Source organism: Trachurus trachurus (genome assembly GCF_905171665.1).
Source record: "Trachurus trachurus genome assembly, chromosome: 3".
In the NCBI taxonomy this organism is placed as follows: domain Eukaryota; kingdom Metazoa; phylum Chordata; class Actinopteri; order Carangiformes; family Carangidae; genus Trachurus; species Trachurus trachurus.
This window is the reverse complement of record NC_139893.1, coordinates 7,640,935-7,657,826: the sequence shown is the minus strand read 5'-3', so window position 1 is coordinate 7,657,826 and position 16,892 is coordinate 7,640,935. Positions and strand designations below refer to the sequence as shown.

General features: G+C 47.4%; 1 protein-coding gene across 1 annotated transcript in view; it reads left to right on the top strand.

Annotated features, from left to right (window-relative positions):
* The first annotated feature begins 809 nt into the window (after positions 1-809).
* cbfa2t3 (CBFA2/RUNX1 partner transcriptional co-repressor 3) overlaps positions 810-16,892 on the top strand; it is a 30,926-nt gene continuing 14,843 nt past the window's right edge. The window contains 2 exon segments of the mRNA XM_083995322.1: positions 810-959; positions 15,768-15,914. Coding sequence (XP_083851448.1) covers positions 15,794-15,914 — 121 coding nt within the window. The 5' untranslated portion in view covers positions 810-959; positions 15,768-15,793.

Here is a 16,892-nt window from a genome sequence, read left to right as displayed (position 1 = left end):
GAAACGTGGTTGTAGAGTAGCCTGTCCACAGGCTGCTGAGAGGACTCGGTGCTCTTTTCTTTTTTCTTTATTCCCCCTTTTTTGGTTTTATTTTTTATTTTTTAAAGGAGTGGGATTTATGTGGTCGGACCTGTTTCTGACGCACGGCTCTGTGGCTGAACTGTGAACTGGGGAAGAGGCTTTGAAAGTTGTCACAGGGGGAGGAGGAGGAATAAAAGACGCACCCTGCAGACAAGAGGAGCCGCATCTTCATCATTTGCGTGTTTTTTTTTTATATATATATTTTAGCCTACATGGGAGACGAGAGGATTTGTGGACTTGTAGTGACACAGTGTAAACCGGTGAACAGTTCTGGACAGAGAGGACGAGCAGCTGAAAAACTGCGTCTGTGTTTTTTTTTCTCTCTCTCTGATTTCTTCTGTGTAGGATGGTTAAAATGAGCAAGAGAGCGGATTTACTGGACTGGGACAAATTGTGATTTTTGTTTCTTGTTTTCTCCTCTCCACATCACCGTCAACACAAGAAGCTGTTTGCTTTAAAACAAACGAACTGCAAAACCAAAGACATCAATGTTCTTAAGGACCCAAGAGCCCCCCTGGCTTTGATTTGATTTCTTTCTCTGACGATATTTAAGTGAGAAGAGAAATACCTCATAATTTATTCAACCTGGAAAGTCACGAGCCCTTTTGAACTTCCAAAGGAAAGAAAAAAAAGAAAATCATTTTCTTTTGTGACAGACTGTGGCTTATGCCTCTTCTTCCTTTTTTAATATTATAAAGAAAAACAAAAAGGGAATAATACCTGAACAGTTTCCGCACTATTTAGAAGTCAAGGCTTTATTCCTTTCTGTCCCCCCAAAAAATAATGAGGATTGAGACGATATAAAAGCTGTTTGAGAAACTATTCGGTGTGGATTATCACCGCTACAATTACCTCAGCTTGACCTCGACCTTCACAAAGTAAGTACAACCTGCGAAGTCGCCTGTGCTGAAGCGAATCAATTACATTTCCTATTGGTGTGAATTGGTTTTTAAAAGGCACTTGGAGGGGCTTGTGGTTGTGATTCTGATTCTCTGTTTTCTCATAGTGACAGTGCAAGTTAAGGTTCATATTTAAGGGCTCAGACAAGTTGAACACCATGTTTGTTGTAGCTCTGACTGTGATTCTGTTTATTGTACCTTTATTTTACATTTCAGGTTGTTTTTGACCTGGTTCAGGTTATTTAGGCTCTAAAACATAGGAAGAAATCTGTGTTTCTTAGAAATACCAAATTTCTAAGGATGTAATTGTTCCTTATAAAAGGTTAAATGTAGAAACATGGACACGTGGACTGTGCTGGAAACTGTAGTATCAGTATGATAGTTGTTGTTTTAATGTTTTTATTCTTTGTTATGGTTTTTGATAGCGCTCATCTCTATTTATTTACTTGCTCTGTTGTTTCACTGTCATCATGGAGATGTGGTGAGAGGGCTGAGGTGGAGAGAGAGAGAGAAAGACTTAGAGGTGTTTGCTTCAACAGTCAGTGCTGCACATCAAAGTGATGTTGAGACAAAGTGATGACACTAAATCTCTTGGTCTATGAACTTGTTGCCCACCTGGACCGGCTGGGTGGAGGGAGGCGCTCGCTGGGTGTGAGGAGGGGACACGTTCAGACGTTTACCCTCAACTGAACCCTGTGGTTGGTGCCTCAGTCAGAGCAGCCCTCCACTTTCCCCATGATACATCAGTGGCGTCCACTCCTGTGTAACAAAGCAATTAGAAACTCGATTAACCCGTCGTCTTCTTGTGTTGAGCGTTTGTGTTGTTATAGTCTGTGAATTAAAGCAACAACAAAAAAAAAGGCAGAGAAGCTGTTTAACGGAAATTCTCCAGCGACCGAAAGGAAACAAACCCAAACCCGACAGTTAAAAAAAGAAAAAGCTAAAGTCATGATGTTTGATTGACTGTGGTGACACTCCCTGAGTAGAAACAAGTCCAGCCAGAGGTTTCAACCAACCAACCAACCCCCCCTCCCTCCCTCCCTCCCCTCCCGCTCCCCCCAAAACACACACACACACACACACACACTTGAACAGCCTCAGCAGCGCACTCTTCCGCCTGTGAGTGCAACAGTAAAACACTCAGGCCATTTTCTCTGCAGGACGCGGCCCTGTATAATTGGCCCTGGTAAATATCATCTGAATAATTGAACAGTTGATAATAGTCTTGAACAATGGATGGAGAGGGGGGTTGGGGTGGTGGGGTGGGAGGGGGGGTTGCAGAGGTGAAACCGCAGTGCAGACACCCCTGCCTCACCGCACATTATACCTCCATCACCACCACCACCACCACCAAGCGAGCATCCCTTCCTCCCTCGGCCCCCAGCCCCCGACCCCCGGGCCAGGCTGCCTGCTCCGCCACACTTCATCATTAAGTAGCTTTCTTTAAAAAAAAAAAAAACCCTTGACCCCTGCCTGCCAAGTGTTTATTCAGTTCCCATGTACCACAGGTGCATGGACGTGCTATCTCTAGGTTTATACAGGCCTGCAGAAGAGCACATACCACAGGATGTCAACAGAAAGACAGATAACCTGAAACAGCATCAGGCAAAGCCACAGTTTGTTTTCTTGCTTCATTATTCCGAGTCACTGATGCCGTTTGAGGAAAAGGCACAATGCTTTTGTTTTTCTTGCATGTGCCGGTGTTAATGAGCTGTGTGAATCAGTGTGTTATATTTCAGAAGGAGGCGGTGAAAGTCATCATCACCGTTCTCCATCTTCTCAAAGTCTAGCAGCTTTTGTGTCATCTGGTGCAGGTGAAACAGCCCTGTCCATCTGGGTACAGCTGATGTGTTTACTGTACGAGTGCGTGGGCTTGTTGACTGTGCTTTGTGCATGTGGCTGTGTGTCTCTTGTGTGTGTCTGTGTGTGTGTGTGTGGTAATTATTGTGAACTAAATGCGGGCAGTGCAGGTGAAACCGGCTATCTCCTAATTAATGAGCGGAGCAGATGGCCTCGGGTGGGCGGGAGCTGTGAGCACAGTGAGCCGGTCAGGTGGTCAGCACAACACAGACACCTGGGCCATCACAAACAAAGCAAGCCAAGTGGATGACACAAGCCAAAGACATCAGGCCTGTGTGTGTGTGTGTGTGTGTGTGTGTGTGTGTACCATGGCCTTCCTGGAAGTCAACAAACAGCTGGACTGTACTGTGTTATGGATATCATATGACCTTATTGAATAGAAGCGATATCTGCTAGGGACGTGTTGCACGTGTATTAGTTGTGAACTGTGGCTGTTGTGAACTAAAACAGAAGAAAAAAATGAAGTAGAAAATGCTTTTTTCCTCCTCTTCTTTCTTTTCAGTCAATTGTTTTTCTAGTCTTACACAATGCAGCCCTAAGTAAAAGACATGAATGATTAATAACATTGTATTTTTATGGCAAAACAAGGTAGAAAAAGCTTTGTAAAGTCCCAAGTATCAACACAACAAACATGTCCTTTATGTGCTCTGAATAATTTCTTTGTGACACAAGTTGTCACTCAAGAACATGGCTCTCTTTTTCTCAGATTAGATGTTGTGTGTTCACGCAGCCTTGTTTCCAGAGTGAGAACAATAGGCTCCAATAGATAAGGACTTTTTCAAAATAAGAGGCTGGAAAGCGCACCCTCCGCTCCGTTTGTTTCACTGTGAAGAAACAGCAACAGTCAGACACCATTAAAGATCATTAAAGGGATAGTTCAACATTTTGGCAAATTGGCCCATTGTCATAATCCCTATAGTCATAGCAGTAGGTTCGTTACCTTTAATTGTCGATGCAAGCTATTTTTAGAATGGCGGAGCAGAGCCGCGAGCTGTTCAGAGCTACGCTATACGGAGGCTCATGGGATTTCTTGGTTTCCCTCATCAAATACACAATCCAACAACTCCAAAACGCTCTGGTGGACAAGTTGTGACCTGCACATTCACCACGCTATGAGATAATAACACAACGTTACGAGACAGAGTTGTTTTCAAGGTAAAATACAGAGACTGCTTGCTGAAAAACTGTCCCTGAAGGCAACGCGCATCAGTGGTTTTGCATGAATTTATCTCTAAAACAACTCTGTCTCATAACGTTCTGTTATTATCTCATAGCGTGGTGAATGTGCAGGTCACAACTCACAACTTGTCCACCAGAGCGTTTTGGAGTTGTTGGATTGTGTCTTTGATGAGTTTGATGAGGGAAACCAAGAAATCCCATGAGCCTCCGTAGCGTAGCTCTGAGCAGCTCACGACTCTGCTCCACCGTTCTAAAAATAGCTTGCACCGACAAATAAAGGTAACAAACCTACTGCTATGACTATAGGGATGGACGGCAGCATCAATGCACACAGCCGAGCCACAGAGCCTGTTGTTGTTCAGTATGAGATCAGTGTGTAAATTTGTGCGTTTTTCGCTTGAATATGGGAGCGAGTGATGAAGTGAACTTTCCCCGGCGCTGAATCTCTATGGTTTCACTGCTGTTTATCCTAATACATGGTGGGGAAAGACCAGTGTGGTTCTGGCTGCCTTCTGCTCCATCCTGTGCATGTGTATGTGTGTATGTGTGTGTGTGTGTGTGTTGGTCTGTTCTGCCCTGGTCTGTTCCACATGTGTTTGACATTACTGTGACAAGACTGCCCAGCCTCTCTGGGGAGCTGCAGAATGTCAGAGAGTCGAGCAAAGAGAAGCGAACAGCTTCCCAACATCTGATGGAATGAGAAACACACTGGCTGGATGAGTGGCCTGCCGACGCCACAGCGTGGGAGCAGAGCAGAGGGTGGAGGCCAAGTAAAACCCCAAATGTGTGTGTGTGTGTGTGTGTGTGTGTGTGTGTGTGTGTGTGTGTGTGTGTGTGTGTGTGTGTGTGTGTGTGTGTGTGTGTGTGTGTGTGTGTGTGTGTGTGTGTGTGTGTGTGTGTGTGTGTGTGTGTGTGTGTGTGAAATATCACTCTTTCTTTCTTTTCTTCCCTAAATGTACACAGGCTCTCGACATACATGCATACAGCGCACACACACGCTCACACAGCTGTGGTAATAACGCCTGTTTTGCATCCAGCCGAATTATCAGGTGTCTTTTCTTCACATTTCAGATGAAATCCTCCAATTATCTTATCTGTGACATTCAAGGGGTGAAAACTCGCCGTTTATCGCCGCGCATTTCTGGAAAATGATTTGTTGAATTGACTTTTTCATCATTCTACTTAAAATGACTACAACATATACAGCATTGACAAATTGCACCCTCAATTATGCATTTCAAAAGGGGAGGCACATTTCCAGTGCACAGAAATACTCCATGTTGAATGCGAAAAGCAAACAAATGTCACAACACCGATGAATTCGCGTGTACAGTAGAAGTGAACCGCCGACAGCCGCAGCCCAGGGAAAATAAAAGCCTCTTCCTCCTCCTCCCTTTCCTTGTCTTGTGCCTGTTTCACCTCCTGCTCTCCTTCCTCACTTGCTCGCCGACCTGTGACCTCCCTTTGACCCTCCTCTCCTCCACGGCCCATTCTCTCCCCGTGGAACCTTTCTCACCTCCCGCCCACCCCCCCCCCCCCCCCCGCCTCCTTTTCTTCATGGTTAGGAAGTGTGTTCAGATCAGAGTCAGACACAGGAAACAGCTGGGCTAATCTACGGTAGCGCTGAGCTCTATTTTAATCAAGCCAAATGGACAGAGCGGCAGAGAGAATGGGAAGTTCATATCGCCACCGCTACCTGATATAATGAATCCCTCCCTTTCCTCCTGCCCCACGCCGCGGCCCCTTTATCACAGGCAGCGAGTAAACAAGCAGAAAAGGAACACAGGGCTGAAGTTATTAAGGCCTTGGTCGTCGTCCTCTCTGGACATGGAGGGAAGTTCTCTCTGCGGAATGAGCCGGAGCAGGCAGGCAGAGATTGGGAAGGAAGGCACGTCTCTCACATTCACATTCGCCCCTTTCTCTCTCTCTCTCTGTTCGTGTACTGTATTTGTGAAATTAAAAAAAAAACGCCGTTATCTCCTGGAAACAGATCCTGTGCCACACAGATGGTTCCGTCTCTCTTCAAATGGGAGGCTGAGCCACTGAGTGCGGTTGTGTTACCAGTTAGTTGTACAGACCTTAATCTTGGCTCCAGCCTTCCTTCCTCTGCCTCTCTGTCTCTCTCTCTACACACACACACACGCACACACACACACACACACCGACAAATTCTACACACAGACAAATTCTCCCCCTTCAGATGAAAGCACAGCCCCGTGTAAAGTACTAATTTCACTAGGAAACGGACATTTTAACTTCTTAGAGGTCTCTGAAGTGCAACGAGAGGAAGGTCAGAGATTTTGTTGTGATGTGTCAAAGAGCAGTGGTCACTTTGTAGGAGCGAGCCGTCGTCGTCGTCGTCGTCGTCTGGCATTTTGCAGTCACCAGCGGCTTCAGCGGGGCGTCGGGGGGCCGTGTGTTTGATGGTTCCCACTCGGTCTTTCAAGTGCAGCCTCAAAAAGAGATCATCCCATTAGCGATACACGCTGCCCTCTCAGTTACGGTTAAAGGAGCGGTCATTACACACCTCTGTCGGCTTTTAGATAAACACCAGTGTTGTGATTATGTTGGCAGCCATACATTTCTTTTAAAATAGCCTCGATTGTGTTGTATTATCTAGTGGGAAAGTTCATATCTTGGGTAAACTCAGTCTTGAGACTCAAATGGAGTTTTTTATCATATTTTATTTCACTCTAAGTTCACATGAATCACAAAGGGAACCGTCGATTTATTTATTGTGTCTCTTGCCGCCGTCCGCCGACTTTGACCATGCATGACTTGACAGCGGGTCGTCTTAATTTGCCAATTAGCTCACATAATCAGCATGTTATTGGCACCACAGTCACTCTCTTTCTTCTCCCGCTCGCTCTGTTTTTTCGGCAGCGGCGGCGGCGTCCCGTAGTCGGCGTGCGTCCCAGAGGAGTCGCTGGTATTTATTTCGGCAGCTTCCAGCATGAGGCTGGCTGTAGGCTAAATGGAGAAACTGTCAGAGCTTCTCTCTAACCTGTCACATGGATGCCCTCCTCCCCTCTCCCTTCCCAACTTTCTCAGTGGTTTGTGTGCTCAACGTGTGTGTGTATGTGTGTGTGAGTGAAACCTTACGGGGTCCTGCAGGATAATGCAGAACACCCTACCGATGCCTGGCTAATGTCAGAAGCTATTGTTGCTGTGCCTGCAGGCCAAATGAAGAGGTATGAGAGTCGCTGGCAGACTGGGGAGCAGTTGAGGCTACAGACAGTTTTGTCAGCGCTGACAGCTCCATAGTGACAGAGCAGACATTTAACACTGAATGAAATGAAATACATGACATCAAGTAGGAGAATGACTAATCTGCTGTTTGTTGTCCTATCTTAGCTGTAAGTGACAGCTCAGTGTCAGGTTTTTTAACGGTGCACAAAGCGTAAGAGCGAGGAGACGTGAGGAGAGAAACAAGGCAGCGACGATTCACACATTCTGTTTTACACACATGCAAAGATTTTTTTTTTTTTTTTTTGGGTGGTGGTGGGTTTATGAGGAAGGAAGGACAGAGATGCTGCAGTTGCCATGGTGTGTGTGTGCATGTGTATGTGTGCATGTTGCCAGGGTCAAATCTAAGTCTTTTGTGCTCCATAAATCAGCAGGCAGCAGCAGCAGTGACGTAAGAACAAACAGAGCTGCTCTCTGCTGCAGCTGGCTGCAAAGAGAGGGAGAAACAGGAGAGAAGGGATACAGAGAGGGGAAGAGCGGAGCCGGACAGCAGCTGTCAGGCCTCCATCGCACACCTGTCACACAGGAAGTGAGCGCCGGCCACTGTTTCCTGGATACACCTCCTCAAACACTGCTCCTGGAAGAAATCGAGCAGAGGGACATCTGCCGTGAGAGTGGGAGAGACAGGGCCGAAGCCTGAAGGATCGATAGATACAGACATTTTACAGAGGACGGATAAATAAATGCTTAATAACGCGAGGAGAGAGAAACAAGCGGGGGGATTTCTCATGCCCGCTTCGCCTCGGGGTCCTGTTTGCATGGGTGTGCGCCCAGACTGTGCGCAGTTAAGAGGATGTTTGTGTTATCGCAGAGCTCTATGACAGACAGGTCACTCTGTGGAGACTCCAGTCTAACTCTCCCACAAATACAATAAGCCCACATGGCCCGAAACTTAACAGTGGGACATTCCCACGCTTGCTCCTCTCAGCAACAACCCCTCCAACTCACTCAACCCACCCGCCCCTCGTCCACCCCCCCTCACCCCCACCCCCACCACCCCGCCCTCCTGTGACCAATATGAACTAATCCAGATGTAGCGTAGCTGTTCACAGATGTGCACATAACTCTCGTTATATGGCCCCCGCTCCGTTTTCTCCCATGTTCCTACGTGTCTGTGCTGCTCTCCCCCAGCCTCGCTCATCACTCACTTCACAGTCTCGGGCCTCCATGGCGAACTGATCAGAGCAGGAAGTGATATCACCCGGTGCTACGGAGCCGCCGATGAAGCACTTGGACCTATTGTCTCGTGTTCTTCTCCTCCTCCTCCTCCTCCTCCTCCTCGTCCTCCTCCTCCCAGCCTCTAGAGCCGATCTGTTGTGGCTGCTGTTGGTAGAAAACCTCCTCTTTGTTTGTCAGGCTTGTCAGGCTGGGTCCTCAGGAGGCCCCCCTTGCCCTATTCCCAGGCTGCCCTTCATGCTGCCTGTACGCAATTAACAGAGTAATTAAAAGCCTGATGAGCTAATTGGTGCTGGGTGAGGCTGCAGGTGTTTGGATGGGGGAGCTTCTTTACGTAAGCGCAGTCATTGTGAACATCCTTGGAGGGTCAGGCCACTTTCCTTGATATGACTTCAATATTTTTGTTTGGGATGTATTGATGATTATCGGTTCTATATATTCTATACAGTTTGAGACAATCAACGACAGGATTCACACCTGAGCCCATGTGATATCCCTAATGAGATTTACTCCGAGTTCTGCTTCGTGACCAGATGTTTTGGTGGGTTTCTGTCATGCTCCAGTCAGGCCCCGGATCACAGTTACATTCAAATATAATTCATTTTGGAGATTCATCTTTCTCTATCTCGCCGTGACAATCATCTGCAGCCACACATGCCATGTGTTTCAAGTAGATATGCAATGCTCAGTGGGAAGAACAGGCTGCAGCCAGTGTGTTGCATTACTGTCAGGAATGAAACAACGTTACATCAGGTTGGGCACGGATTTCACATTTTTGGCAACGCCGGATCAGGTTTAGGCAGGTCAGCTCTCAGAGACGTGGGAAAAAAAGTTGGTGCAGAACTCCGTTTCATGCCGTGTGCATGAAGAGTGGATGTTGAGATGAATTATGTCATATCTGATGATGAAGCCCACAAAAACAGCGCTCATATGAAAGAGGGGAGATAAAAGGAAGTCTGATCTGATGTAGGATCGTGGCAGCCCGAGGCTGAGCTCTCAGCTGGCAAAATTAGGCGCACAGCTGACAGGACGAGGAAAAGAAGATGTAGATGAGTGGGAACAAAGGAGACTTATCATGCAGAGCAGAAGCTACATGTAAACCCTTCTCTCTGCTCGTGTCTGTCTGCCTTTTTCTGTCTCTCTGGCCCGTTCCCAGATGTACATACACAGCCACTTCCTCAAATGTGTGTGTCTCTTTCAAGCCTCCTACTTCCTCCCTATATCTCATCCCCCTCTCTCTCTCTCTCTCTCTCTCTCTCTCTCTCTTGCTCTCTCTCTCTCTCTGTGGCAGCTGTGCTGGTGATGGCTGTGTGCCCATGGTGCAAGCTGGCTGTGGGGTCCCAGGTGGCCCACATGACAGTTATTGATGTTCAGGTGTTCAACTCCTCTCACACAGAGACCCTGGAGCCACACACACACACACACACACACACACACACACACACACACACACACACACACACACACACACACACACACACACACACACACACACATACAGACGCACACAGATACAAACACAGACAGAAGCACAACACACATGCATGCATTTCGTACAGAGAAATACATGCATGCAGGCATGTACTTGCACATTTTTTTTGCATTTAAACATCATACTCTACTACGGCTGCCGAGGAAGTGTAAACAACGCAGTACAAGTGCAACAGAGGATTCCATCGCGCCCTCAGCTGCTGGGCTGTCTGGTGAGATAGCGAAAACAACAAGCTCTGTAGTGGAAATACATGCAGTCCAGTTTGTATGTGACTGTTTTCTCGTGTGTGTGCATGTGTGGTGGGAGGGCCAGCGTTGGTACCAGTGCCCAGTTCGGTCCTATAACACACTCCAGATGTGTCTGGCCGGCCTGGGAGTTGTTCTTGGCACAGTTCGCCTCGGCTGAATGTCACAAATTCTTTCCTTTATTTAGGAATGGCTCTGTGTTAGTGGCTGGAGAGAAAGACGGAGCGGAGGATAGATGGATGGAGGGAGGGCGTGAAGGAAGGAGAGGTAGATGAAAAGAGCAGAATAAATGATTAGCAGTGTAGGGGGACAGGAGGAGGAGGAGGAGGAGGAGGAGGAGAGGAGAGATGTAGAAGGACAGAAGATGGAGAGGGAGGAGAGAAGGAGGAGGGAGCGTGAGGGAGCCAGGCAGAAACAGCTCCAGTCTAGCATCTGGATTTTATTAGCAGCCGTTGGGAAAATCTGAAAAGGAAGTTTTTTCTCTGTGAGCACGTCTGCAGCAGTGATATGCTGCACATAACCACTTCACTGCCGACGAGAGGAGCCAGGCCCTCCCAGAGGAGAACAGATGGTCGCTAGAACTTCAATACAATTACATCAATAACAGCTTTCACAGATATAAGCACTGTATGACAGGCTCCGTGCAGCTCGGAGAGACAGAAATACAACTCCTTTACCCTTAGCACCTCTGGCCCCAGATGAATTGTCTTTAATCCGTCCTCACTCCCCGCTCCTCCCGAAGTCATCCTCGCTTTTTTTCCTGCCAGTTTAGTTTACCCATTCAGCGAAAAGGACGAAGCTTTTTGACTTGGAAAAAAAACTATAGTGCTCTTGATAATCTGATCAAAGACAGGATGGCTTTTGTCAGTGCTTATTAAGGAGAAGCAGCCCCCCCCCCCCCCCCCCCCATCCAACCCCCACCCCACCCCTCGTTTGTTTTTTGTTCAGCGTGTTTGTTCAGCCGGCGCTGCATGTGTACTATCACAGAGATTCTCAAGTAACAGGAGGAATTGTGTGTTTGTGTCCGGCGCGGCATCTGCAGGCTGCAAACTTGTGCGTATGTATGTATGTGTGCATACAGTACATCTGTGAATCTATCTGGGGGTGTGTGTGTGTGTGTGTGTGTGTGTGTGTGGTGTGTGTGTACGCATGCACTGTACAGGCCTGTCTCCCACCCTGTCATTAGTGAGGGCTTTAAAGCCTCTGAGCTCTAAATCAGTTTAAGATGAAGTGGAGTCTGGGATCTGTCTGCAGGAGCAGCCTGTGCGCTGACACACAAACACACACTCCAGCATGTGCGTACACACACATGCACACACACACACCTGTGACATAGTTTGGCCTTTCAAACTGATAGCAAAACATACACTGTGAAAGTATAGAACTGGGTGACAAACAGAAAGCGAACATGTTCTTTCTTGTCGATCGCTTTAGGTCAAAGGAAGTTGACATGTCGGTTCTGTGCTGCAGATGTCGGGCGTCTCTTTCTTCTGAATGGGATTGGAGCTGGTAGTATGAGAGCGGAGGGAGCTGTAGGTGCTGTATCCGTAAGTCTCAGGTCCAAGGCACACAGGGCTACAATCCCCATGTTTTGATATGAAGGCCTGGTGGGGGGCTGGGGGGCCAGGGGCTCAGGCTCTGTTTGTGTGGACTCCTCAGCGGCCTGATAGGGAACAGATGTGGGAAGGCAGGCGGCTGGGCAGCCAGCCAGAGCAGCTGGGAGAAATTAAAAACAACAGCATTCCTGGAGACTGGGGGAATTACAGTGGGAGGGAGGGAGGGGAGGGGAGGGGAGGGAGCGAAGGAGGGATGTAAGGAGCGAGAGACAGAGGGAGAGTTTTAAGGCTATGTGGTCACTGGCAAGAGGCTCTGTGGAGTGCGCAAGATTGAATAGACAGGGGGGATTTAAGGGGACTGTTCTGCCGTGGTTAGCTAAAGCTAATAAGTTGCAGCTGTATTTCCAGTGCAGGAGGAACAAACACACATTCACTTACGCACACCGACACACACACACACACACACACACAGACATGCAGTCAACACACGGACATATGCCAATGTGGAATCAGACCAACATGCACCACCAGTGACTGAGCGGCCTTTCAATGACTTGTCAGCACAGGATGGTATTTGGAGCTTTAATGAAGGTATATATCTTTAAATCTACAATGATCCCCTCCAGATTTAACCATAGTGCTTTATGTGTGCGTGTGTGTGTGCATGTGTGTGCGTGCAGTTGTACAGTACATTACATTTGGTTTTGTGAGTCTCAGAGTGAATTGTTTTTCATTTTGTTTCATCATTGCACAAGGGGAGAGTGGAAGACAGAGAACATTTTTAGAACTCAGATGGCAGACTCTGTCTTTGGTGAGCAATCTTTTAGCCCCGATTACGTCAAACGTGCAGACATACAGCTGTTCAGAGAGTCAGAGAAACACAGACAGACACAGACAGCGGCAGAGAGGTAGGTAATGATTGTGTTATATTGTTTTATTTTCGGCGTATTGTTCAACAGTGAGTGTTTGGGACAGATACAGCAGTGTGTCTGTATCCAGAGCAGATCTATTCTCAGCCGTATTGATCGCAAAGTGGCTCCTCTCAGAGACTCGGATAAAAACCTGTAGGGGGAAATAGATCAGGGCTCGCAGACAGGGGAGCGCGGTCCAGACCTGGACCTTAACCACAGGTCCGCTTTAACTGAACTGGTACACCTCTGTCTTTTTTTATATACTTCTATCGGCAAGTGTGTTGTCCTTCATCCAAAAAAAAACAAGAAAAAACAAAACACAATAGGAGGACAGATGGACACAGATGGGACTTCAGACCTAGCAGACTTCCTAATGTATTAAAAGTGAAATCCAGAGCATAGTGTGTGTACGTGTGCGCCCTGTCCCTGTAGCTGGTCAGATTAAACAGCTGTCTATAATCCCACGGTGGGAGCAGACAGACAGACAGACAGACAGGGCGGTCCCCGTATCCTCCTCTCCTCTCCTCTCCTCTCCTCTCCTCTCCTCTCCTCTCCTCTCCTCTCCTCTTCTCTCCTCTCCTCTCCTCTCCTCTTCTCTCCTCTCCTCTCCTCTCCTCTCCTCTCCTCTCCTCTCCTCTCCTCTCCTCTCCTCTCCTCTCCTCTCCTCTCCTCTCCTCTCCTCTCCTCTCCTCTCCTCCTTTCTCCTCGCCTCGCCTCTCCTCTCCTCTCCTCTCCTCTCCTCTCCTCTCCTCTCCTCTCCTCTCCTCTCCTCTCCTCCTTTCTCCTCTCCTCTCCTCTCCTCTCCTCTCCTCCGCCTCCGCCTCCTCCTCCAAGATCTGACAAAAATAGTTCTTGTGCAAGAGAAAGTCACAAAGGCATTTTAATTCTATGTCACCCTTCTTCTTTATTTACATAAAGCCGTAGCTTCACTCCCCGTCAAGTTGCGGACAAAGCTTCATTCTTGCGAAGTACTTTTTACAATAGGTTCATGTAATTGTTGGGATCTCTTTTTGTTTCCCGATGTGTACTCTATAAATGTCCCACGGTAACACGTTACATAAAGTGGCAAAGTGAAATCTGATCAAAGAGGAGGTTTGCTGAAACATATGGCTGCCTCCCTCCCTCCCCACAGGAGCCAGCCCTCCAATTCAGTAGCACAGAGAAGCTTGTTTGTGTGTTTAAGGCGGTATAGGAGAGAATGGCTGCATCTATTTATACCAGCGGGATCCGTCTGCCTCCTATCTACAACCTTGTGTGTTTATGTTCAGAGCGTCTGGCATGGGGCAAACAGCGGAGTGCCCCTCGTGTTCTTGAGGATCACTGTGTCAATGGGCCTCATGCAGCACACTCCAGAGTGGCACTCTTTAAATACAGACACCAGCTGTTGAACGCCTCTACGTGAGCTCTGAGAAATAGGCTAACACCGAGGACCGAGGCCAACTGAGGCAGGAGCTCTGCGGAGAGGAAAACACTGGATTCGTGGCTGGCTCATGGGAGAAGTGAAATGAAAAACACATTAACGTGACGGTGATTTAATATGTTAGTTGGTGACGACGCTGTGTTAACACTGCAGCTGAAAACAGGAGATCAAAACGAGAGCAGAGGTGTAGTTCTGATTTATTAATATTCATAGAGGTGTGAGATAAAAGATTTTATCACTGGCTAATTTCTGAAGTAAATTGTTTTATTATTATATAGATTTCTTTTCCCCCTTTCCTCTCCTGCTGTGATACGTTAAGAGACAGCTGAAAGAGAGAAAAGGAAAAACAGAGAGCGGAGAGGAAATCCTTCGAGAGATGTTTAAGAATCAATGAATGCCACATAAATTCTACAATGTGGTTTACATCTGCCTTGGCAGAATATACTGGAGGCCCTTTTCTCCCCCTTGTTCTTCCATTATGTATGTACATGTGCAGTCTATATAACAGAGTACATTTCTGTGCTGATCTATCGACTGCGATGCGTATCGATCGCATTGTTGTTCCTCGCATAGCGCGCATTTATCGCACCCTCTGCTAGTCGCACATGTACACACACTTAAGAGCTATCTCCTCACGGCGAGGAAGGAGGGGGGGGGGGGGGGGGGGGGGTGTAAAAGTCATCATACCTCTCAGCTCAGGTTTACATCGCAGGAGGATCTGATTCCAGCAGCTGCACCGACAGACGGACACACAGACGGAAGGACGGTCGATACTCCGTAGATACATCATCAAATAATAGACCCCGCTGCTGCTGCTGCTTATGGATGCAGAGTTCAGATTTGTGCATGACAGTGATTTCAGTGGAAGAAGGGCTATGTATAGAAGGCACGGTGCCCTCTGACATGACTACAGAACATATGCCAGCTCCTTTCACGGGCCCGTGGACGTGGCACATCCACCGACCCTGTGTCCTGTTTTCTTCCCATGCCCCCTTTGCTTTGCTGTACCATTCATTTCATTTCCCTTCGCGATGCAGAGCCCGGCCCGGCCTGGCCTTGCCTTGCCTTGTTTGGTGCTGGCAGGGCGTCTGGCAGAGGACAGTGGAGCCTCTGGTATAGCAGGACGGAGCTCTGCTGAAAGCCGGTCAGTCCACACAGTGATGGACAGCAGCAGATCCAGCTGCACTTGTCACTGGCTGTCAAGCCGGCTGTCTGAACTAGGGGGACGAGAGGGGACAGGCGGGGTAGGAGAGTGTGTGTGTGTGTGTGTGAGGGTTGGAGGTTATAGTGGAGGGGCACTGATTGGGATGTCAGAGCTACATGGAGCATGTATGTGAGAAGGAGAGAGAGAGGGAGAGAGAGGGAGAGAGGGAGGGAAGACAAGGGGGGATTTCAGTGAGCAGCAGCTGAGCGAGTGAGCAGGTGTTACTGTATGTCTCCCAGGCCCATGAATCTCCAACACAATACAAGTTTGGATTCATTTCCACTCTCTGCATTGATTTGTTTTGCTTCTTTTTATGGGGCTTTTGGTTTAAGGAAACAATCGATGGTTCCCAGGTGAAAATGTCAGTGCTCTCTCCTCCTTAACCAGCTGTCTCCACTTTGAAAGTGTGATCGTTTTTTTTATTTTTTTTGTATGCTCCATCATGATGATCGTCTCTGTTCCCTCTCTCTTTCTTTTTTTCTCCCTTCATCATCTCAGGTAGCAGAGTGCAGAAGGTTGGAACAATGCCAGATTCACCTGCGGATGTGAAAACCCAGCCCAGGTCCACCCCACCCACCATGCCTCCACCACCCCCGGCTGTCAGCCAAGCAACCAATCGCAGCGCTTCATTCACCCCCACCACGAGTAAATCAAGTAAGGATCTTTCAGAAAATGAATGACACTGAAAGTCACTGTGCATTTACTTTCAGTATTACCTTCACCTTAACCTTGAACTTTTTCATGTACGTTATTTGGCTTACATGCCGATGTAAGATGTGTGTTTTCTTTGACTTGAAGATGACCCATGTGTGTTGATAAGTGACATCAGCAGGCAGTTAAAACCAGGAAACCAGCACTGGAACAACTCTTCATTTCACCGTAAGCATTAAGGAGGAGAGCTGTAATTATTGTTAGCACGTTTCTACAGCATTGTAAATAATTCTTCTGTGCAGAGCTGACATGCTATATCTTAGCCTAGAGTTTCGTTTTTTGTAGGTCAAATGTCATGTTGATGTTAAAGGGATAGTTCAACATTTTGTCAAATTGGCCCATTGTCATAATCCCTATAGTTTTAGTAGTAGGTTTGTTACCTCTATTTGTTGGTGCAAGCTATTTTTAGAACGGCGGAGCAGAGCCGCGAGCTGCTCAGAGCTACGCTACGGAGGCTCATGGGATTACTTGGTTTCCCTCATCAAACTCATCAAATACACAACCCCTTCTGGTGGACAAGCGTAGCTCTGAGCAGCTCGCGGCTCTGCTCCGCCATTCTAAAAATAGCTTGCACCGACAATTAAAGGTAACGAACCTACTCCTAAAACTATAGGGATTATGACAATGGGCCAGTTTGCCAAAATGTTGAACTATCCCTTTAAACCTGCAGTAAATTAGAGCAACCAGTGACCTCGATGTCAACCTTTATATCACATAACTGTGTTCAAGGTGGATCTTTGTTGCACATTGATTGACATCCTCTATCTCTCTCTGTCAAGCAAAAGCAAAAACTGCCCCTGACAACTCTTAAAACTTTTCATTTTTCTCCTCTAAGTGACAGTCGAGGTCACATATAACTCTGGTTTCATCAGTATTTCACTTTATGTTGTTAAAACTTGCAACACTTTAAAG